The 16,254-nt window shown below is 34.0% G+C and overlaps 1 protein-coding gene across 4 annotated transcripts in view; it reads left to right on the forward strand.

Moving 5' to 3' along the window:
- The window catches only part of LOC150095607 (WD repeat-containing protein 70), a 198,270-nt gene that overhangs the window by 157,691 nt on the left and 24,325 nt on the right, over window positions 1-16,254 (forward strand). For all 4 annotated transcript variants that reach the window (XM_090410794.1, XM_090410793.1, XM_090410796.1 and 1 more), the window contains 3 exons: window positions 1,336-1,415; window positions 1,617-1,733; window positions 8,283-8,451. In XM_090410794.1, coding sequence (XP_090266920.1) covers window positions 1,336-1,415; window positions 1,617-1,733; window positions 8,283-8,451 — 366 coding nt within the window. The remainder of the gene's footprint in view (window positions 1-1,335; window positions 1,416-1,616; window positions 1,734-8,282; window positions 8,452-16,254) is intronic.

The raw sequence follows: 16,254 nt of genomic DNA on the forward strand, positions 1-16,254 counted from the left end.
AAATCGGCCCTTCAGAACACGTGCAATTTACAGACAAAAAAAAAAATACTAACTGTGGTGGTGGACAGTAGATGGCGTTGTATGTAGGTGACTGGTAGTAGAGGTTCAGTGTAGTAGTGGAGACGAAGAGTTGTACAATAGGTGTCCCTCCCATGATGAGTCTTCAGACTCCTTGGAGGTGTCACGAATAATAATAATAATAATTATAGAGAAATTTTCCTACTGAATGTTCCGGGGAATATTCCTTAGAGAATATAAAAAAGATATATATTTAACTATTTTAGATCTTGATCTCGAAAGGCACATGGTAAATTGCCAAGAGAAAAGCTCTTTAAAACTCCACAGGTATATATGGCGTAAATGGAACATCATACATAGCAATGTATATTACTTAAGTTGTAAATCAGCTGTTACAATTGAAGGAGGTACAGGATATAATATAAAAATTGGGGATGTTAATCTCAGCTCTTTAATTTATGTAGATGATGTTATACTCTTAAATAAACTAAGTGGACTTTATCAGGATTTCTTAACTAAATTGAATAACTGCTGTAACAAATTCATCATAAACATTGGCAATAAAAAAAAATATATAAAAACTATGAAAATGGAGAACATTGAAAACCTCAACTGCATCTTAAATGGAGAACCCATCAAACAAGTAAAACATTTCTGCAATTAGACACAATTTGTAGTGAAGATGGCAAATTAAACATGGAAATAGACAATAAATAAAGAAATTAATCAAAACAAAATGACTATATAAAAGACAGTGTTCATAGCACATCTAACTTATGGAACTGAGAGTTTGGTTAGAAATAAGATACTAGATCAAAGACTAAAGACTACAGCATAGTTTTGAGAATGATATTAAAAATGACAATATTGGGACGGAACTAGACATTGTTAGCAAAAAGTGCATGTTCCACAAGCAACCTTGGCATGACTTAAAACACATGGGATGAGGAATGGTTAACAGAACAGGCAATGCTAGAATAGCTTGAAAAGTCCTAGAGGATGACCAAAATCTAAGTGGACTGATGCAGTTGTTGAAAGTCTGAAGTAGCTTGAAAAAGTTACATTTTTGATCTCTACAGTTTCAGATTCATAAAGAATTTATAACCTTTTGTGGGCAGAAGTCTAACTCATTTCATTAGAACTGCTTTAGAAATCCAAAATATAAGATATCACAATATTAGTCCTGAAAAATAAGTGATTAATTTGAGGAAAAATCAATATGTAAACTTATCATGTACTATCATAGTGTCCTGTGCACTCCTCGATAAGTATGCATTAGGAATTTGATGATGATGATTTTTTTTTCCTTCTCACTAGGGGTGCCAAATTATGTGTAGTTAGAACCCAGAGAAGAACTAAGCAAGTAGAGATGGTCACTCAACAACAAATTATAACTCGTAAGTAAAAATGATTCACCTTTTTTAGAAACTTAACACAAAAGTGGTTATTAGGATTTTCATTCAGTTATTTTATTTAATTGGTTTTTAATTGGTACTTTATTCATTATTAATTTTATTTCTCATTAGGACTGATATGTATACACACACAACCTACTTTGGAATGGAAAATATAAATATATGCTATTTATTTTATGCTAGCACATGCCCTTCCAATGTTTCGAGTGGATCGGCCACGAAGTACAAAGAAACAAATGGAAAAGGATAGGAAGGATCCACTAAAGTCACGTAGACCAGATTTACCTGTTACAGGTCCAGGTGTGTATAATTTTTTTTTTGTTGAGCTTTTACAGAGTTTTCTCCATAAGTATAATTTAGCAGAGAATTTGTGACTATCAATTTCATGTTTCTCACAGTTTCAGCTTATTTAAACAATCATGACAAGTCTAACAAAGAGAAATTACACACAGAGAGAGAGAGAGATTCCAGTGTTCCAAATCCACTTCACCACAAATACACGTGGTTTTGTTTCCGTCCTTAATATAACCACTTCAGTCTTCAGTACTCAACCTACTTACTCTTTGTAACAGAAAACAGTTTGCTGTTCTGTCAATTTATGCAATCATTACTTGACTCACTTTTCTCAGTTATGCACTCTTTGAATCTTTCCATGTCAAAGTATCACCTCAGTATCTTAATATTCCATCAGAATGTCCACTGGGTAATCTCTCTTTTTTTTTTTTTTTAGCTAATCTTTATTCTATCATAATCTGTATTCTGTAGAACTGAGTCTATGTTGTCTGTTGTTTATCAAGTGACACTAATTATTTCCGAATAATTTTGTTTCTTTTTCTCTTTATTTATTTATTTTTTTTTTTCATAATTCAATTTAAATAGTAGTTACCTCTTTCAATGATACTAATATTCACAAACTCTAGCTGAATTTTTTTTTTCCAACTGAAGCAACCCATCAAATAATACAGGATTTATGGAATTTACTATTATCAGTGTCTCATGCAAATTATTCAAATATCACTTTAAACCATATAATCCTAACTACTTGAATCACTCTTGATCTTTTTTTTTTTAACCAGTAATTCTTATAATTATAGCTGTAGCTGCTATTGTTTTCTAGTTAATTCCAGTCCCAAACAATTTGGTTTAATTTTGCCTCCTCTGGAACTAGCTTCACTCTTGATTTTTGTAATCCTGTTTTGATTACTATGTCCAAACTTCTGATCAAAACATTTGCACATCATTGAAACAGTATTTATGGAAAATAAAGTTATGAGTATCTTTATTTTCCAAGCCTTAGTTGTTTTTGAGGCTTAGTTTTTTCACAACAGATGTATCAGCTGTGTATGATAGAATTAATGTGTTTTGTAACATATTTTCATCAGACATCAGAAACTCTAATTTAGTTTTTGCCATGTACTAAATTTCACAAAACAGTACAATAGTTTAATAAGGTAAATATTATTACAAAATCATGTGCTATTGTGAACTGTCAAAAAAAAAAGTTGCCAACCAAAGTCCGGTAGTGCTTGCAGTGATTGGCTGATAAAAACCACATTCTCAGAATAGTTTGATTAGGAGCATTGTGCCATTTGTTGCAACATCAAAAGTTTACTAGATGTTTTACAAAGATATTTAAAACTATAAACTATTTAACACATTGTTAAATATCAAATGTCACACAAAAAATGTTAATTGATACTAGTATTAAGCGTGATAGTTCTTACTGTTTAGGTATAGGGCTTAACCACCTTATCCTCAAATTATGATTATGGAATCCAAGGATGCTTGGAAAGTCATGAGTGCTTAAGTGCTAAATATCAAATTTTACATTATGGTTCAGATAAAACCTGCAAGAATTTTATCCTTCAGGCACTGAAGTTCCAACTTCCAAGTTTTTGGTGTTCTTGGATGCATTTCATGGCCATTTTGATTAACGTAGGAATTAAAATTCTTCCAGAAATTATTTCTTAAATTTATCTCCTTTACCAGTGGATCAAGAGAAAATATATAAAAAGCTTTGCAAATCTAATTCAATGATTGGTTGTTTAACTACTCTACTGATTTATAATTATAATTATTATTTATGTATACTGTTTTTATGGATGAAGCTTGTGCAGGACATCTATAAAATACCTGTGCAACTTGAATTTTTAATAATTTCACTTCTGTATAAGATACAAACAGTCTGTAAATTACAACAGAGAGGAAGATTTAGCATAATTAATTGTAAGAATATTAACTTTCGACACACCCACCATCATTTGGGTTATTCATCATAGCACAGTTTCTAAGTCTCTTGAACACATTCTGTAATGTCTGAGTTATATCACCAATCACATTTGTTATCCTAGCACAAAGATCATTTAGTGTTCAAGGCTTCGTTGAATAAACTTTGGTTTTATCTAATGGAGACAAGTCTGGGGAGTGAGGTGACCAAGGTGTTGTTTCAGCTCTTTGAATTCAGCTATAACAAAAATTCCCCATTTAAAAATTCTTTAACACTTCAGGCAAAGTGTCCTATATTGCTGAAAAATTCTACTTTTGATATGTATTGATGGCGTCAATTTAGAAATACGATAATTCTGCAGCATGTTAAAATAAGCCTCACTATTCACAACAGTCCTTTAAAAAAAAAAATGGAACAGCAATGTGATTTTTTTAGAGAACACCAGACATTCACTAGTAAAATCTCTTTTATCGTCCTATTCTTTAAGTTTCTCTGTTTCCTGAAATTGCAGTTTGGCTATTATTATTAATCTTGCTACTTGATGTCAAATGTTGCTTTATCATTAAGCAATAAATTGTCATTATGAAAATGATGGCAGAAAAGTAATCTTGCATGGTATTCTTTTTTTAACAAATATTCAGGAGGTTTGCACATATGCTTGCTGATGAAAATAAAATAAAATTTGAATATTTTTTGTGTGACCTTGCCCTACAAATCCAGTGAAGTTCATCTCACTAATTTTCATGGACTGTTTGTAAAAGCTCTACAGACAGTATACAGATCTTATCATTTATCCCTGGTCTTCCAGTTCATGGCTTATCACTAATATAACAATTTTTTTAAAAAAAATTTTTGATCTAGTTTATAATAGAATTTCTATAGAGAACTTCTTCTTTTTGTAATGAGTCCTTAATTTTCTTGATGGCTAATACAGACTTTAAGTCAGCTAGCTAGAGAACACAATTGTCTTTTTCTTAAGTTTAAGCCATTCGGTATAGTGTGAAGTTTATTACCTCATCATCATCAAATTCCTGCCATGTACCCTCATGGAGTGTACAGCATATGATGGTACTACATGAAAAAAATTACATCATTACTAACTTCCTATCTACAATTTTCCTCCAAATCAGTCTGTTACTTGTAAAGACTCCAACATTACCAGATCTTATATTTCTATCGTCTAAGGCACTTTGTACCGTATCAATCCACCTATATCTTGGTCTTCCTCTGGGTCGTTTTCCTGCCAACCTGGCAGAGAACACTGGTTTTGCTAATCTTTCTTCGCTCATTCTATTTAAGTGACCATACCACCTGAGATTAGCTCTGCTAACGCATTCCTGGATGCTGACAACGTCAAGTTCTTTCCTAATATCCTCATTTTTAATATGATATTGCAATTGATGCCATCTGTTCATACTATAATCTTTCTCAGGACTCTCATATCTGCGGTCTCTAGTCTTTGGTCAAGTGTTTTACTTCAGACCCAGCTCTCAGATCCATAAGTTGAAACTGGTTTGAACACTGTCTTGTATATAGCTAATTTACTGTTCTGACTAATTTCTCTCTTATTCCATATGAATTTATTCGATTGACTTCCTACCACACCAGGTGATTTTGCTGATTCTGTTGTCTATTTCTATATTTAATTTCCCATCTTCATTAAAAATCGTGCCTAAGTAGCTGAAATTTTCACTTGTTCCACAGGTTCTCCATTCACAACACAGTTGACATTTTCAATGATTCTGCCTATTTTCATTGTCTTTGTCTTTTTATTGCTGAAATTCATATCATATCTATTACAACAGCTATAGTTTAGTCAGAGAATCTTGCAGACTTGTAGTGGATTTATTTAGAAGTATAACATCATCCGCATAAAGCAAAGAACTGACATTAACATCTCCAATTTTGATATCATGTTTAATACCACTTTCCTTCATAATGTGATCCATATAGATAATGAATAACAGAGGGGATAATGTACATCCTTGTCTCACACCAGATTTAACATTAAACCATCTTCCTGTACTTACAACTCAAATAAAGACTAAGTATTGCTTGATATAATGCCCCATTGATAACATATAACTGTAGCGTATTGAATAGCTTCTCTCTCTTGACACCTTGTCATGTGCTTTTCCAAATCGACAAAACTTAAATACAGATCTCTGTTATATTCCCATGCTTTCTCGACTATTTGTTGTAAAGTGAAGATCTGATCCTGACAGCCTCTATTTGGCCTGAATCCAGCTTGTTCTTCACCGAGCTTTTCTTCCACAATTCTTCTCAACCGTTTCTCAAGTATACTTGCATAGATCTTGCCAGGAACACTCAGTAGGGAAATACCTCTGTAATTCTCACATTAAGTTTTATTTCCCTTTTTATATATGGGTACTATGAGAGCTGTACTCTAATCATCGGGAATTCGTCCCTCTGTCCAGGCTTTCTGAACTATGCAGTGCAGCCACTGTAAGACTCTTATACCACCATACTTCAGCATTTCTGGTCGAATATCATCTACTCCTCCTGCCTTTCCACATTTCAAGCCTTTGATGGCTTTTTCTACTTCAAGTATGGATATGTATTCCTGACTTCATGCCTGGTCAGTGTTTTTTACCACTGTGCTGTCATCACTGCTTGTTTCATTTAGCAGTTTTTCAAAGTAATTACTCCATACTTCAAGGATATCTTTTTCTCCCGTTTTCATGTCACCTTTATCATCTCTAACTCCTTTTACAGCATTCTTTCCTACATTTCTAAGCTTCTTCAACAGCCTCCAGAATATCTTACTACCCTCTTGATATTTACTTTCTGTGTTCTTGCTAAAGTCCTTCCATGACTTTTTGTTTAACTAGTTTTACACAGTGTTTAACTTTCTTACATATGTCTCTGTATTCTCTAAGAGCACAAGCTGACTTATTTGACAGGGACTTTTGATATGCTTTCTTCTTTTCCTTCACTGCCTCTTTAACTCCTTGTGTCCACCAGGGACTCCTGATTTTTTTTATCTTTGCAGACAACCTCACCACATGCCTCTTTGGTAGAATCAGTCAATGTTTTCTTCAGAGTTTGCCACTGAATCTCCAAGGTTCGATTCCTGTTCTCAAACTCTTTCATTTTTTCTTCAATAATCTTTCTGTATTTTAGTCTACAGTTCACATCTGAGAGCTGCTCAACTTTTATTCGTTTTAAAACTTTCTTACATGTTATTCTTTTCAATATGAAATTCAATTTTATCCTGCTCAAGACTGAATAGTGATCACTTCCAGTTTCAAATCCTCTGTACACTCTGGTGTCCTGCACCAGGTTGAAAACATCACTATCAACAATAACATAGTCAATGAGACTTTTCTTATTCCTTGACTCTTCTCTCCATGTGAATTTGTGCACATTTTTATGTTGGAACATGGTGTTAGTAATAACCAGTCCATGTCCTGAGCAGAAATCCAACAGATATTTGCCATTATTATTAGCTTTGTTCTTTTCTCCAAATTTTCCCAAAATATTTTTATATGTCTCACAATTATTTCCTATTCTGCTCTTTAGATCCCCAACATGGACCAAGTTTTTCTTTTTCATTGTGTCAGTTGCTTTTTCTAAAGCCTCAAAAAATTCCTTCACTTCTACCTTAGTAGAACCTTCTGTCAGACCATAGGCACAAATAAGTCTCATTATCCAGTTCCCCATTCTCATATTTGCCCACATTACTCTACTTGAGACTGACTGCCATTCAAGAAGATTAGCCTCGTATTTTGTGTTGAATACTATGGCTACTCCTTCTTTTCCTTGATTGTCATTGCCTGAATATAACATTTTGTATTTATTGCTCAGAAAGATCTTGCCAGTTTTTGTCTTTTTTGTTTCAATCACCCCTATTATGTCGATCTGGTACTTATCTAATTCCTCAGCTAGCTCCATTTCTTTGCCATTCAAGCTTTTTATGTTGACAGTACCGATCTTTAACTCTGGTGATGTTGAGTTGGGGTTTGTTTTCAGATTTGTTCCAGTAGCTGACTTTTCGCTGTTCGCCCTTGTTCCCTGGCAAAAACAACGGGGCCTTGTTTAACCAGGTGATGCCCCAGCTGGCATTAAATTTTGTCATGTCGTACCATCATTTTTTATTTTGGTTTAACCAATAAGAATACAATTTGGTCGGCTAAATCCCTAATTGGCAGTCCATTCTTGTTCGTTCAGTATCCAAGTAGATACCCAACAGGGTGCAGCACAAGAAGGTGAGGATTGGACGTTAGGTCAGAAGCCCTGGTCGGTTCTCTACATTCCTTTAAAGGCTATGTGGAGGTCTCCTCTCAGTTATACAGCTTTGACCCTTAAGCACCCCCTAAGTTTATTCCAAGTTTATTACCTGGAAAAGTTTATTACCTTCCAAGTTTATTACCTGGAAAATAAAAAAATAAATGAGAACAAATGAATCATTAACCGTTTTATTTAAATCTTGATTCACTTCATTCTGTTGCATCTTGCAGATTGTTTATATGATATATAGAAGTGAAATTATTAAAAATTCAGTGCACAAGGATTTTAGACACCGTGTGGTGCAAAGTGCAAACCCTCCCCAACAACATAAGTTTGTTATTTGTGCTTCATCTTATTTTTTTTATTTCCAGGTCAAGGTGGTCGAATTGCTTCTGCTGGTAATACATTATCTTCTTATATTGTAAGAAGCTTGGGTTTAAAGAAAAAAGTGGATGATAATGTTGACCCAAGGGAAGCAATTTTAAAATATGCAAAAGATGCTGCAGAAAATCCATACTGGGTAACACCTGCTTATGCAAGGTAAGATGCTATTTAACCTCTAATGACTGGGCAGAGATGTGTTATAATTATACATTGGCGATATAAATGTTAAATTTTTGGAATATGAATACATTTTGAATGTTTTTTCCACTTGAGGACAAAGTAAATTCTGCTGGACAAGAAATTATATTCCTGCTTTAATCCTTTATCCATAAACAAATGAAATTTGTGTGTAAGCTTGGGTAAAGGATAAAGCAAGAATATAATTTTTTTGTCTGTTAGAATTTACTTTGCAACCAAGCAAAAAACTTTCTTCGATCCAGAGTATTTTAAAAATGATGTTCCCAATGTGGTCTAGTTAACTACAGTGGATTCCATTTAATTGGGCCGCATTGGGAACACCATAATTTAGCGGAATTAAGTGACTGTCTCAATTGAAGAAAGTTACATGTCAAGGACATAAAAGGTATATGTAATCTGTTTTTTTTTTTTTTTTTTTTTTGATTGGTTGATTGAATGTAATTAAACAAAATCAAGATATAGTACTTCCTACTTCCTTCATTGCTTTCTTATATGAAATAGAGTTATAATCCAGTAATAAATTTTTTATGGTCCAGGTAGTCATTCATTCACACTTGAGGGTATCATCATCACTTTCTTGTTCTTCTAATGGCCTCTGATGTTTTGCTTAAGTTTCCTCCACAATTTCCTCATGAAAATCTCATTTTTATTATGGTATTGAAGACTACTGTCAGTGGATGCAAACTCTTCATAGTTTTCTGATGTGATTCATGTCTAATGAGATGTCATTTTCACTACTGACTGTTGTCCCATTTTATGATATTTATTCTATCTAGTGAACTTCTGCTTATTTATGTTCAACTATTATCTATGTACGAGATATCACCCCAAAATACAAATATACAAGCTATTTCTCCTCTTAGTGTCCCTAATATTTATATTATACTGTGCCTTTTGGGACATTTAGTTTGAGATATTAAATACAAAAACATGGAGCAATTACTAAAATATGTCTGAATGTGAAACAATATTGCAGTCGTGACACGTTATCTCGTTTTTTTTTTTTTTTTTTACATTAATATCCTGCATGATTAGGTTCGTACGTTTTTCAAGTGGTGCATTGGGCAGCAATTTCAGACAACTGTTTTATCAACGAACAAAGGTTTATTAAACTCATTAGCATGGTACAATTCAGTTAATATATATAACTCAATTCAATACTAAGAAAACATTTACAAATTAACATTAGCTTATCACAAGTAATTTGGCTATGATCCTATATGGGTATTGCGATCATGCTGCCATAACAAATTCAACTCATACAATCCTATGTATAATCCCAGATCTAATTATCACATTAGTTAACTCTATATTAGTCTGAATACGCTATAAGCTATAGCACCTGGACATATGTGATCAACTCACTCTATTTCAACTATTTAAAACTCTATAAACTGAGAAATGTAGGTTACCATCTGATTGGCGAAGAATTAGAAGATCTAAAAAGGCTAACTGCTTATTTGATTCTACTTCTTGGTTAAACTTGATCCTAGGATGAAATGCATTTAACTTAGTGAGAAATTGTTGAAGTTCATCAGAAGAGCCATTCCATACAGCAAAAATGTCATCGACATATCTGAACCAATGAGTAGGTCTGGGAGAAATGTTGTCAAAGATACGTTGTTCAAAATGTTCCATAAAGAAATTGGAGATAGCAGGAGAAACTGACTTTTGTTTATAGAAAGAAGACTCATACAGGCCCTTATATCCATGCGGAATCTCATCACCATCCCAGTCAAAAGGCAGGAACTATTAAAACACTGGTTCATCGGGCCCACTCCTTTTGTTCTTCAGACAATATTTTACAGAAAGAACTACAATAAATAACTTCTTCCTTTCTATCTAATGGTTATAAGAATTGCTTCATTAAAAGAACTTTGAGTAGTTTTAATATGCCTTCCTCTTAAACACAGAGGAAATAATGCGCATTACTATCCCTTATGTACAAGGCATCAGTGAACATATAGCAAAAGTTTTAAAACCACTGAATATTTTTGTTGCCTTTCGACCATTTAGAAAAATCTCCACCTTTCTCACTTCTCCTAAGGACAAGCTTCCACATCTTAATCATCCAGGTGTCTACCAGATTCCGTGCTCTTGTGGATTATCTTATTTCGGACAAACGGGAAGATCTGCCTCTATTCGGCTAGAAGAACACCAATCTTATATTGAATACTTTAAACCTGAAAAGTCTGGACTTTCTGAACATGCAATCTTCACTAGACACAGAGTTCATTGGAGAAAGACAAGAGTTCTTCACAAACGTCAGTTTCTCATGGAACGCCTTTATAAACAAACATGTGAAACTCTACTTCATTCTCCTAACTTAAACAGATTCGACGGCTTATGTCTATCCCCTTTATGGGAGATAGTACTTTACAAATCAGCTAATCGTTCCTAACTTTTTATTGTATTAATTTTTTTTGTTTTTATTTTTTATTTTTTTTTTTAGGAAAGTTATTGACCTTTTTAGTTATCTTACACCAGCTACTTAGGTGGCGCTTTTTGGAATTATCAGTTAGTGTTTAATTTTGAGCTTAATGTACTGAAGATGCCTGTGACACACAGGCGAAATTATACTATTAAATAATCTTTCTACGTGAGTTTTTTCCGTTATTTATTTTGTATCGATATGTCTACTCACGGTATACCTCTTTTAAAACTTAATGTATCTTATGTTACTCTGTGCCTTATCCTTCTCATTATATTTGACTACACTGCTATCTTTTAATGTATTGGACCTAATTCCATTTTCATTTGAATTATTCACAAATCTTGCACAATCTGTGAGTATGTGTGCAGCCTTCATAGCAAGAGGTAAATCCCAAACTAATAACTCACTTATTGCCCTTCTAAGCTTGAATATAAAACATAAGAAGTCGGCATAAATAAACTGCCGCTTAGATTGTACATTTACTTCACGTCTCCTGTTCATGTTCCACCATGAGTATTTAAAGTAACCTCTAGATCTTTCAAATCTCTCAGTTAAGTTCACAGCAATTGTTCCCTGACTACTTTCCCCTAATTTCCTTTCCTCTACACTTTGATTATCTACTACTTTGACGTTTGTTATGAGGTAAGTCTTCGTCTGGTTGTTGTCTTTGGATGTTGAAGTTAATGAAGAATCATTCTGGTTGTCAATACATTCTTCATTATCCCTCTTAGACTGTACACTTTGTACGATGTTAGCCTCATTTTTCATTCTGCCTTGATGTAATTCCCTAACCTTCCTTCCCTTATTATTTCTCTCTTTACCTGACTGCTTTCTTCCCATAAGGAACATTTCATTACGAGAGAAGTTGCATGAGAATTTATACTTCTCTGGAAATCTTATTCTCAAGATGATTTGTGAGCTTGGGCGAGATGTCCTAGGGAGGACCAACAACTCCTGCCAAACACACACACATTAAACTCAGGTAAGTATATTTTCACTCTAACCTTCTTGTTTACATAAACATTTGAGGTCGATATCCCCGATAATCTGATCGGTCTCTTTAAATTAGAAATGCCTCGCCATACACGGGATTTTATTCCTTGAAAATAATGTTCCGTTATGACAGAGGCTTGGGAACCCGTATCTAGCAATACATCACAATGCAAACCTTGTATCTTACCCTTAATTATCATTTTCGACTTTCTTTGTTGTTCATGATTTCTTTGCCTACCTTAATTATGAGGAGTTTGCCCAGACTTTGACTCATTTCCATTATTTCTCATGGAGGGTATCCTATTACTAAAACAATTACGAGCTAAGTGCCCTATCTTGTTACAATTAAAGCATCTAGGAGGCTCCCTTCTGTCTCCTTGTTCATGATTTCTCTGTGTTTGGGGTAGAGACACTTCGGGTTTCCTTTCTGTCACTGCCGCCAACTTTTGCATTACATCATCCAGATGGTTCAACATAGGCTTTTGAAATGTTTCTACTTCTAGTCTGATTAATTCATTAGTCTTTTCTGGTTGAAGGATAGATGATTTCGAAGTCTTATCTGTGACTGCCGCCAGCTGTTTCAGTACAGCATCACGACTGTCTATTAAGGGCTGTTGTAACTGTTCCACTTCTTGTTTTATTATAGAACATACATCTATGTTTGTTAGTCCTACTTGTTTATGGATGTTTAATTCATTTTCAGTTACTTGATTAATGTTGACTGATTTTTCTCTTTCTCCCTCACTATCCTTCAGAATTGCCCTTCTCTTCAATTATGTTTATTGACCCTGGAACATGTGCAGGATGGAGGTCTCTAAGCATTTGTTCACGTTCCTTTACAGCATCGTAACATTCTCTTAAATTGGATAATCTCTTATCGAATGGCGTTTCCTTTAACTCAGGTTGACTCCCTGTCTGAATTGTTGGAAAATGGCCCAGTCCAAGTGAGACTTTTCTTCACTAAGTACACTCAGGGTACTAGCTATCGTCAGTAACCTGTTATGGAACTCAGCCACACTTTCCTTTTCCCTTCTGAGAGCACCTCTGGAGCTTCCATAAGTTAGGTCCCAAGCTTCCCAGTTTTGAGAATCAGAAATTAGGACTGTCTTAAATCGGGAGTAATCCAGGGTTTCCTTGAGAATGGGGGAAGAATACAGGAAAGCTTTAGCCTTTCCCACCAGTTTACTTCGGAGTAAGACTAGCAACTGAAAATCAGTCCCTCCTCCAACTCTTCTAAGCTCTTCTATATAACTAAAAAAATTTAGGACATCATCAGTCTCTTCGCCCGAAAATTGTGGGAACACCTGCTTTGGGTTAATGTAGCGAAAAAATTCGCTGTTATCCATGCCTAAATTACTGGAGGGTTCAGTCATACTTGCATCCAATTTACACTAATTAACTCTCTAAAATTCTCAACAAAACTTAACTAAACTTCTACCTCTCAGTTGTCTGATCTGCACCCAAAACCAACTTGTTGTGAATAACTTGTAATTAAGATTTAATTAGCTAAACTACATCCTGTCAACTGCGCCATTTATGTTGTGTCCCATTTTATGATTTTCATTCTATCTAGTGAACTTCTGCTTATCTATGTTCAACTATTATCTATGTACGAGATATCACCCCAAAATACAAATATAAATGGCACAGTTGACAGGATGTAGTTTAGCTAATTAAATTATTAGCTAAACTAGCTAATAATTTAATTAGCTAAACTACATCCTGTCAACTAATAATTAAATTAGCTAATAATTTAATTAGCTAATTAAGCTATTTCTCCTCTTAGTGTCCCTAATATTTATATTATTCTGCGCCTTTTGGGACATTTAGTTTGAGATATTAAATACAAAAACAAGGAACAATTACTAAAATATGTCTGAATGTGAAACAATATTGCAGTCGTGACACGTTATCTCGTTTTTTTTTACATTAATATCCTGCATGATTAGGTTCGTACGTTTTTCAAGTGGTGCATTGGGCAGCAATTTCAGACAACTGTTTTATCAACGAACAAAGGTTTATTAAACTCAGCATGGTACAATTCAATTAATATATATAACTCAATTCAATACTAAGAAAACATTTACAAATTAACATTAGCTTATCACAAGTAATTTGGCTATGATCCTATATGGGTATTGCGATCATGCTGCCATAACAAATTCAACTCATACAATCCTATGTATAATCCCAGATCTAATTATCACATTAGTTAACCCTGTATTAGTCTGAATATGCTATATACTATAGCACTTGGACATATGTGATCAACTCACTCTATTTCAACTATTTAAAACTATGTAGATTAAATTATCCTTTCACTGCACTAACACATAACTTTGACATTTTAAAACTTTCCTATACGTTACAATACACATGCATAAATCTCAGGACACAAAATTACTTATATAATATTAACATTAACAAGCATACTTTCATTATAATCAGTCATGTACTAAAGTCCTAGTATAAATTTCCTTGGTCTCTTCAACAGTTCAGTAATAGAATAATAATTAAAATTAAAGACGATTTTCAGTTAACACGGGATTTTTTTACAGTACCTTTTCTCTTGAGTTTTCTATATTGGCCTCTACACTTTTCCGATTGATCTATCCTGGTATGATCTCTCCTATAATCGGTCACTCTTAAGTTCTTTTGGCATCAAACTGTGCTTATGCGATCTTTACTTTTCGCACTTAAATTAAGAACACAATCATCTATACCATTGGCTGTGAAACTCACCATGTGGACCCAGACTTCTTTACAGATTTCCTTTTCACTGGACGATGAAACACATAAATAATACCTTCTTTCCTTTGGCTAAATGGCAATCCTCATTTCTTACCATAGGAAATACAGAATCAAAATCCCGCTCACTTTTGTTTCCTTGTTGTGACGGCGGAGATAACTCCAATCCCACCACTCAGGAAAACCACGCAAAACCTATACGAAGGAGCTCGTGAAGAAACTATCCGGGAAAAAGCCTCTTGGGGGGGCGTTTCTAACTTTTTTATACCTCGACTCCTAACGGCACCTTCTTTAATTATTTTTTCTCCGCCCCTTACATGATTCGACTTCACCGACCAATTAGGGTGCCGTTTTTCTGCCAAACATCCTTTGGTCGGCAAGCCCGTGACAATGTCTCAAATCCGGGAATTGACCCTGAGCGATAGTCTATTGTTTTTTTATTTTTGCTAGCCTCTAAATTAATCCCCTTTCCAAATTTTTAAGAATTTACTTAATATTTTAATCTCTAGCCTCTCACATACAATTCCTTTCTGTCTTACTTAGCTAATTTTTTCATATCACAACTGTAATACATTCCTTCTTTTATTATTTAGTTCAACAAACACTTTTTTGACATATATTTTACTTGGATGCAAGAATATTTTTCTTTCTTTAAATAATTTATGTACTCGCTTTTATACAGGGTTTTTATTTAATTTTCTCTTCATGTTACACTATTATAACTGAAAATTCCACATAGTGAAGGTATTAGGGTGTAACACTGACCATATTTGGCATATCCATGACTGAATGCTTAAAACCACAGTGAGCAAAACAGTTTTGAATGATCTTGTTGCTTATTCCTGATTATTGGCTATTCCACTATTGGTTATAAACTGTATTGGTTGTGTATAAGATTAACTTTTGCACTGATCTACTTAGCAGTTGCTTGTCAAGAATTAGAAAAAGTTTTCTAGATTTCCATTGTAATTTTATGTCCCAACTCATAAGTCAATTCTTAAAAAATTCAGATGTCATCCATGCATTTTTGTACACATGGTACTAAACTGATAAACTCTTTTTAATCTCTTTAAAGCAGGGGTTTCCCAACCTTTTTGTTTCCTAGAGCACATTCTAAAATACCGGTAGGGTGACGGGCACCATCTATTTTTTCAAGCAAATTTTTTGAATTCGTTTGTTAAATGAATACATACAAAGTTTACATTATAATCAAATGTTTTATTACTTAAAAGTTTACATTATATAAAAATTTAAATATATATATGTAAGTTAGTGTGATCTTTGGCATAGCATTTCATTGGCCAGTGCTTCATAATTAGAAGAATATGATGATATTCCAGTTCTTAAACTGGAATGAACAACTTTGAATGTGCGTCTACTTTACATTGTATGCGTTTAATACTCGTCATATGTCATTAACGCATGCATCATATAGCATGCTATGAATTTTTGCGTGATTATTTCAAACTATACGGCACACGGTTGAAAAGTGGCGGACACACACAAATTGGTCAACGGGCACCATGGTGCCCACGGGCATAGGGTTGGGAACCCCCTGCTTTAAAGCATCAAGACCTAGACCTTTT

The sequence above is a fragment of the Typopeltis vanoorti genome, chromosome 20, assembly GCF_054136105.1.
Source record: "Typopeltis vanoorti isolate ZY-2024b chromosome 20, IOZ_Tvanoo_1.0, whole genome shotgun sequence".
Taxonomy (NCBI): Eukaryota; Metazoa; Arthropoda; class Arachnida; order Uropygi; family Thelyphonidae; genus Typopeltis; species Typopeltis vanoorti.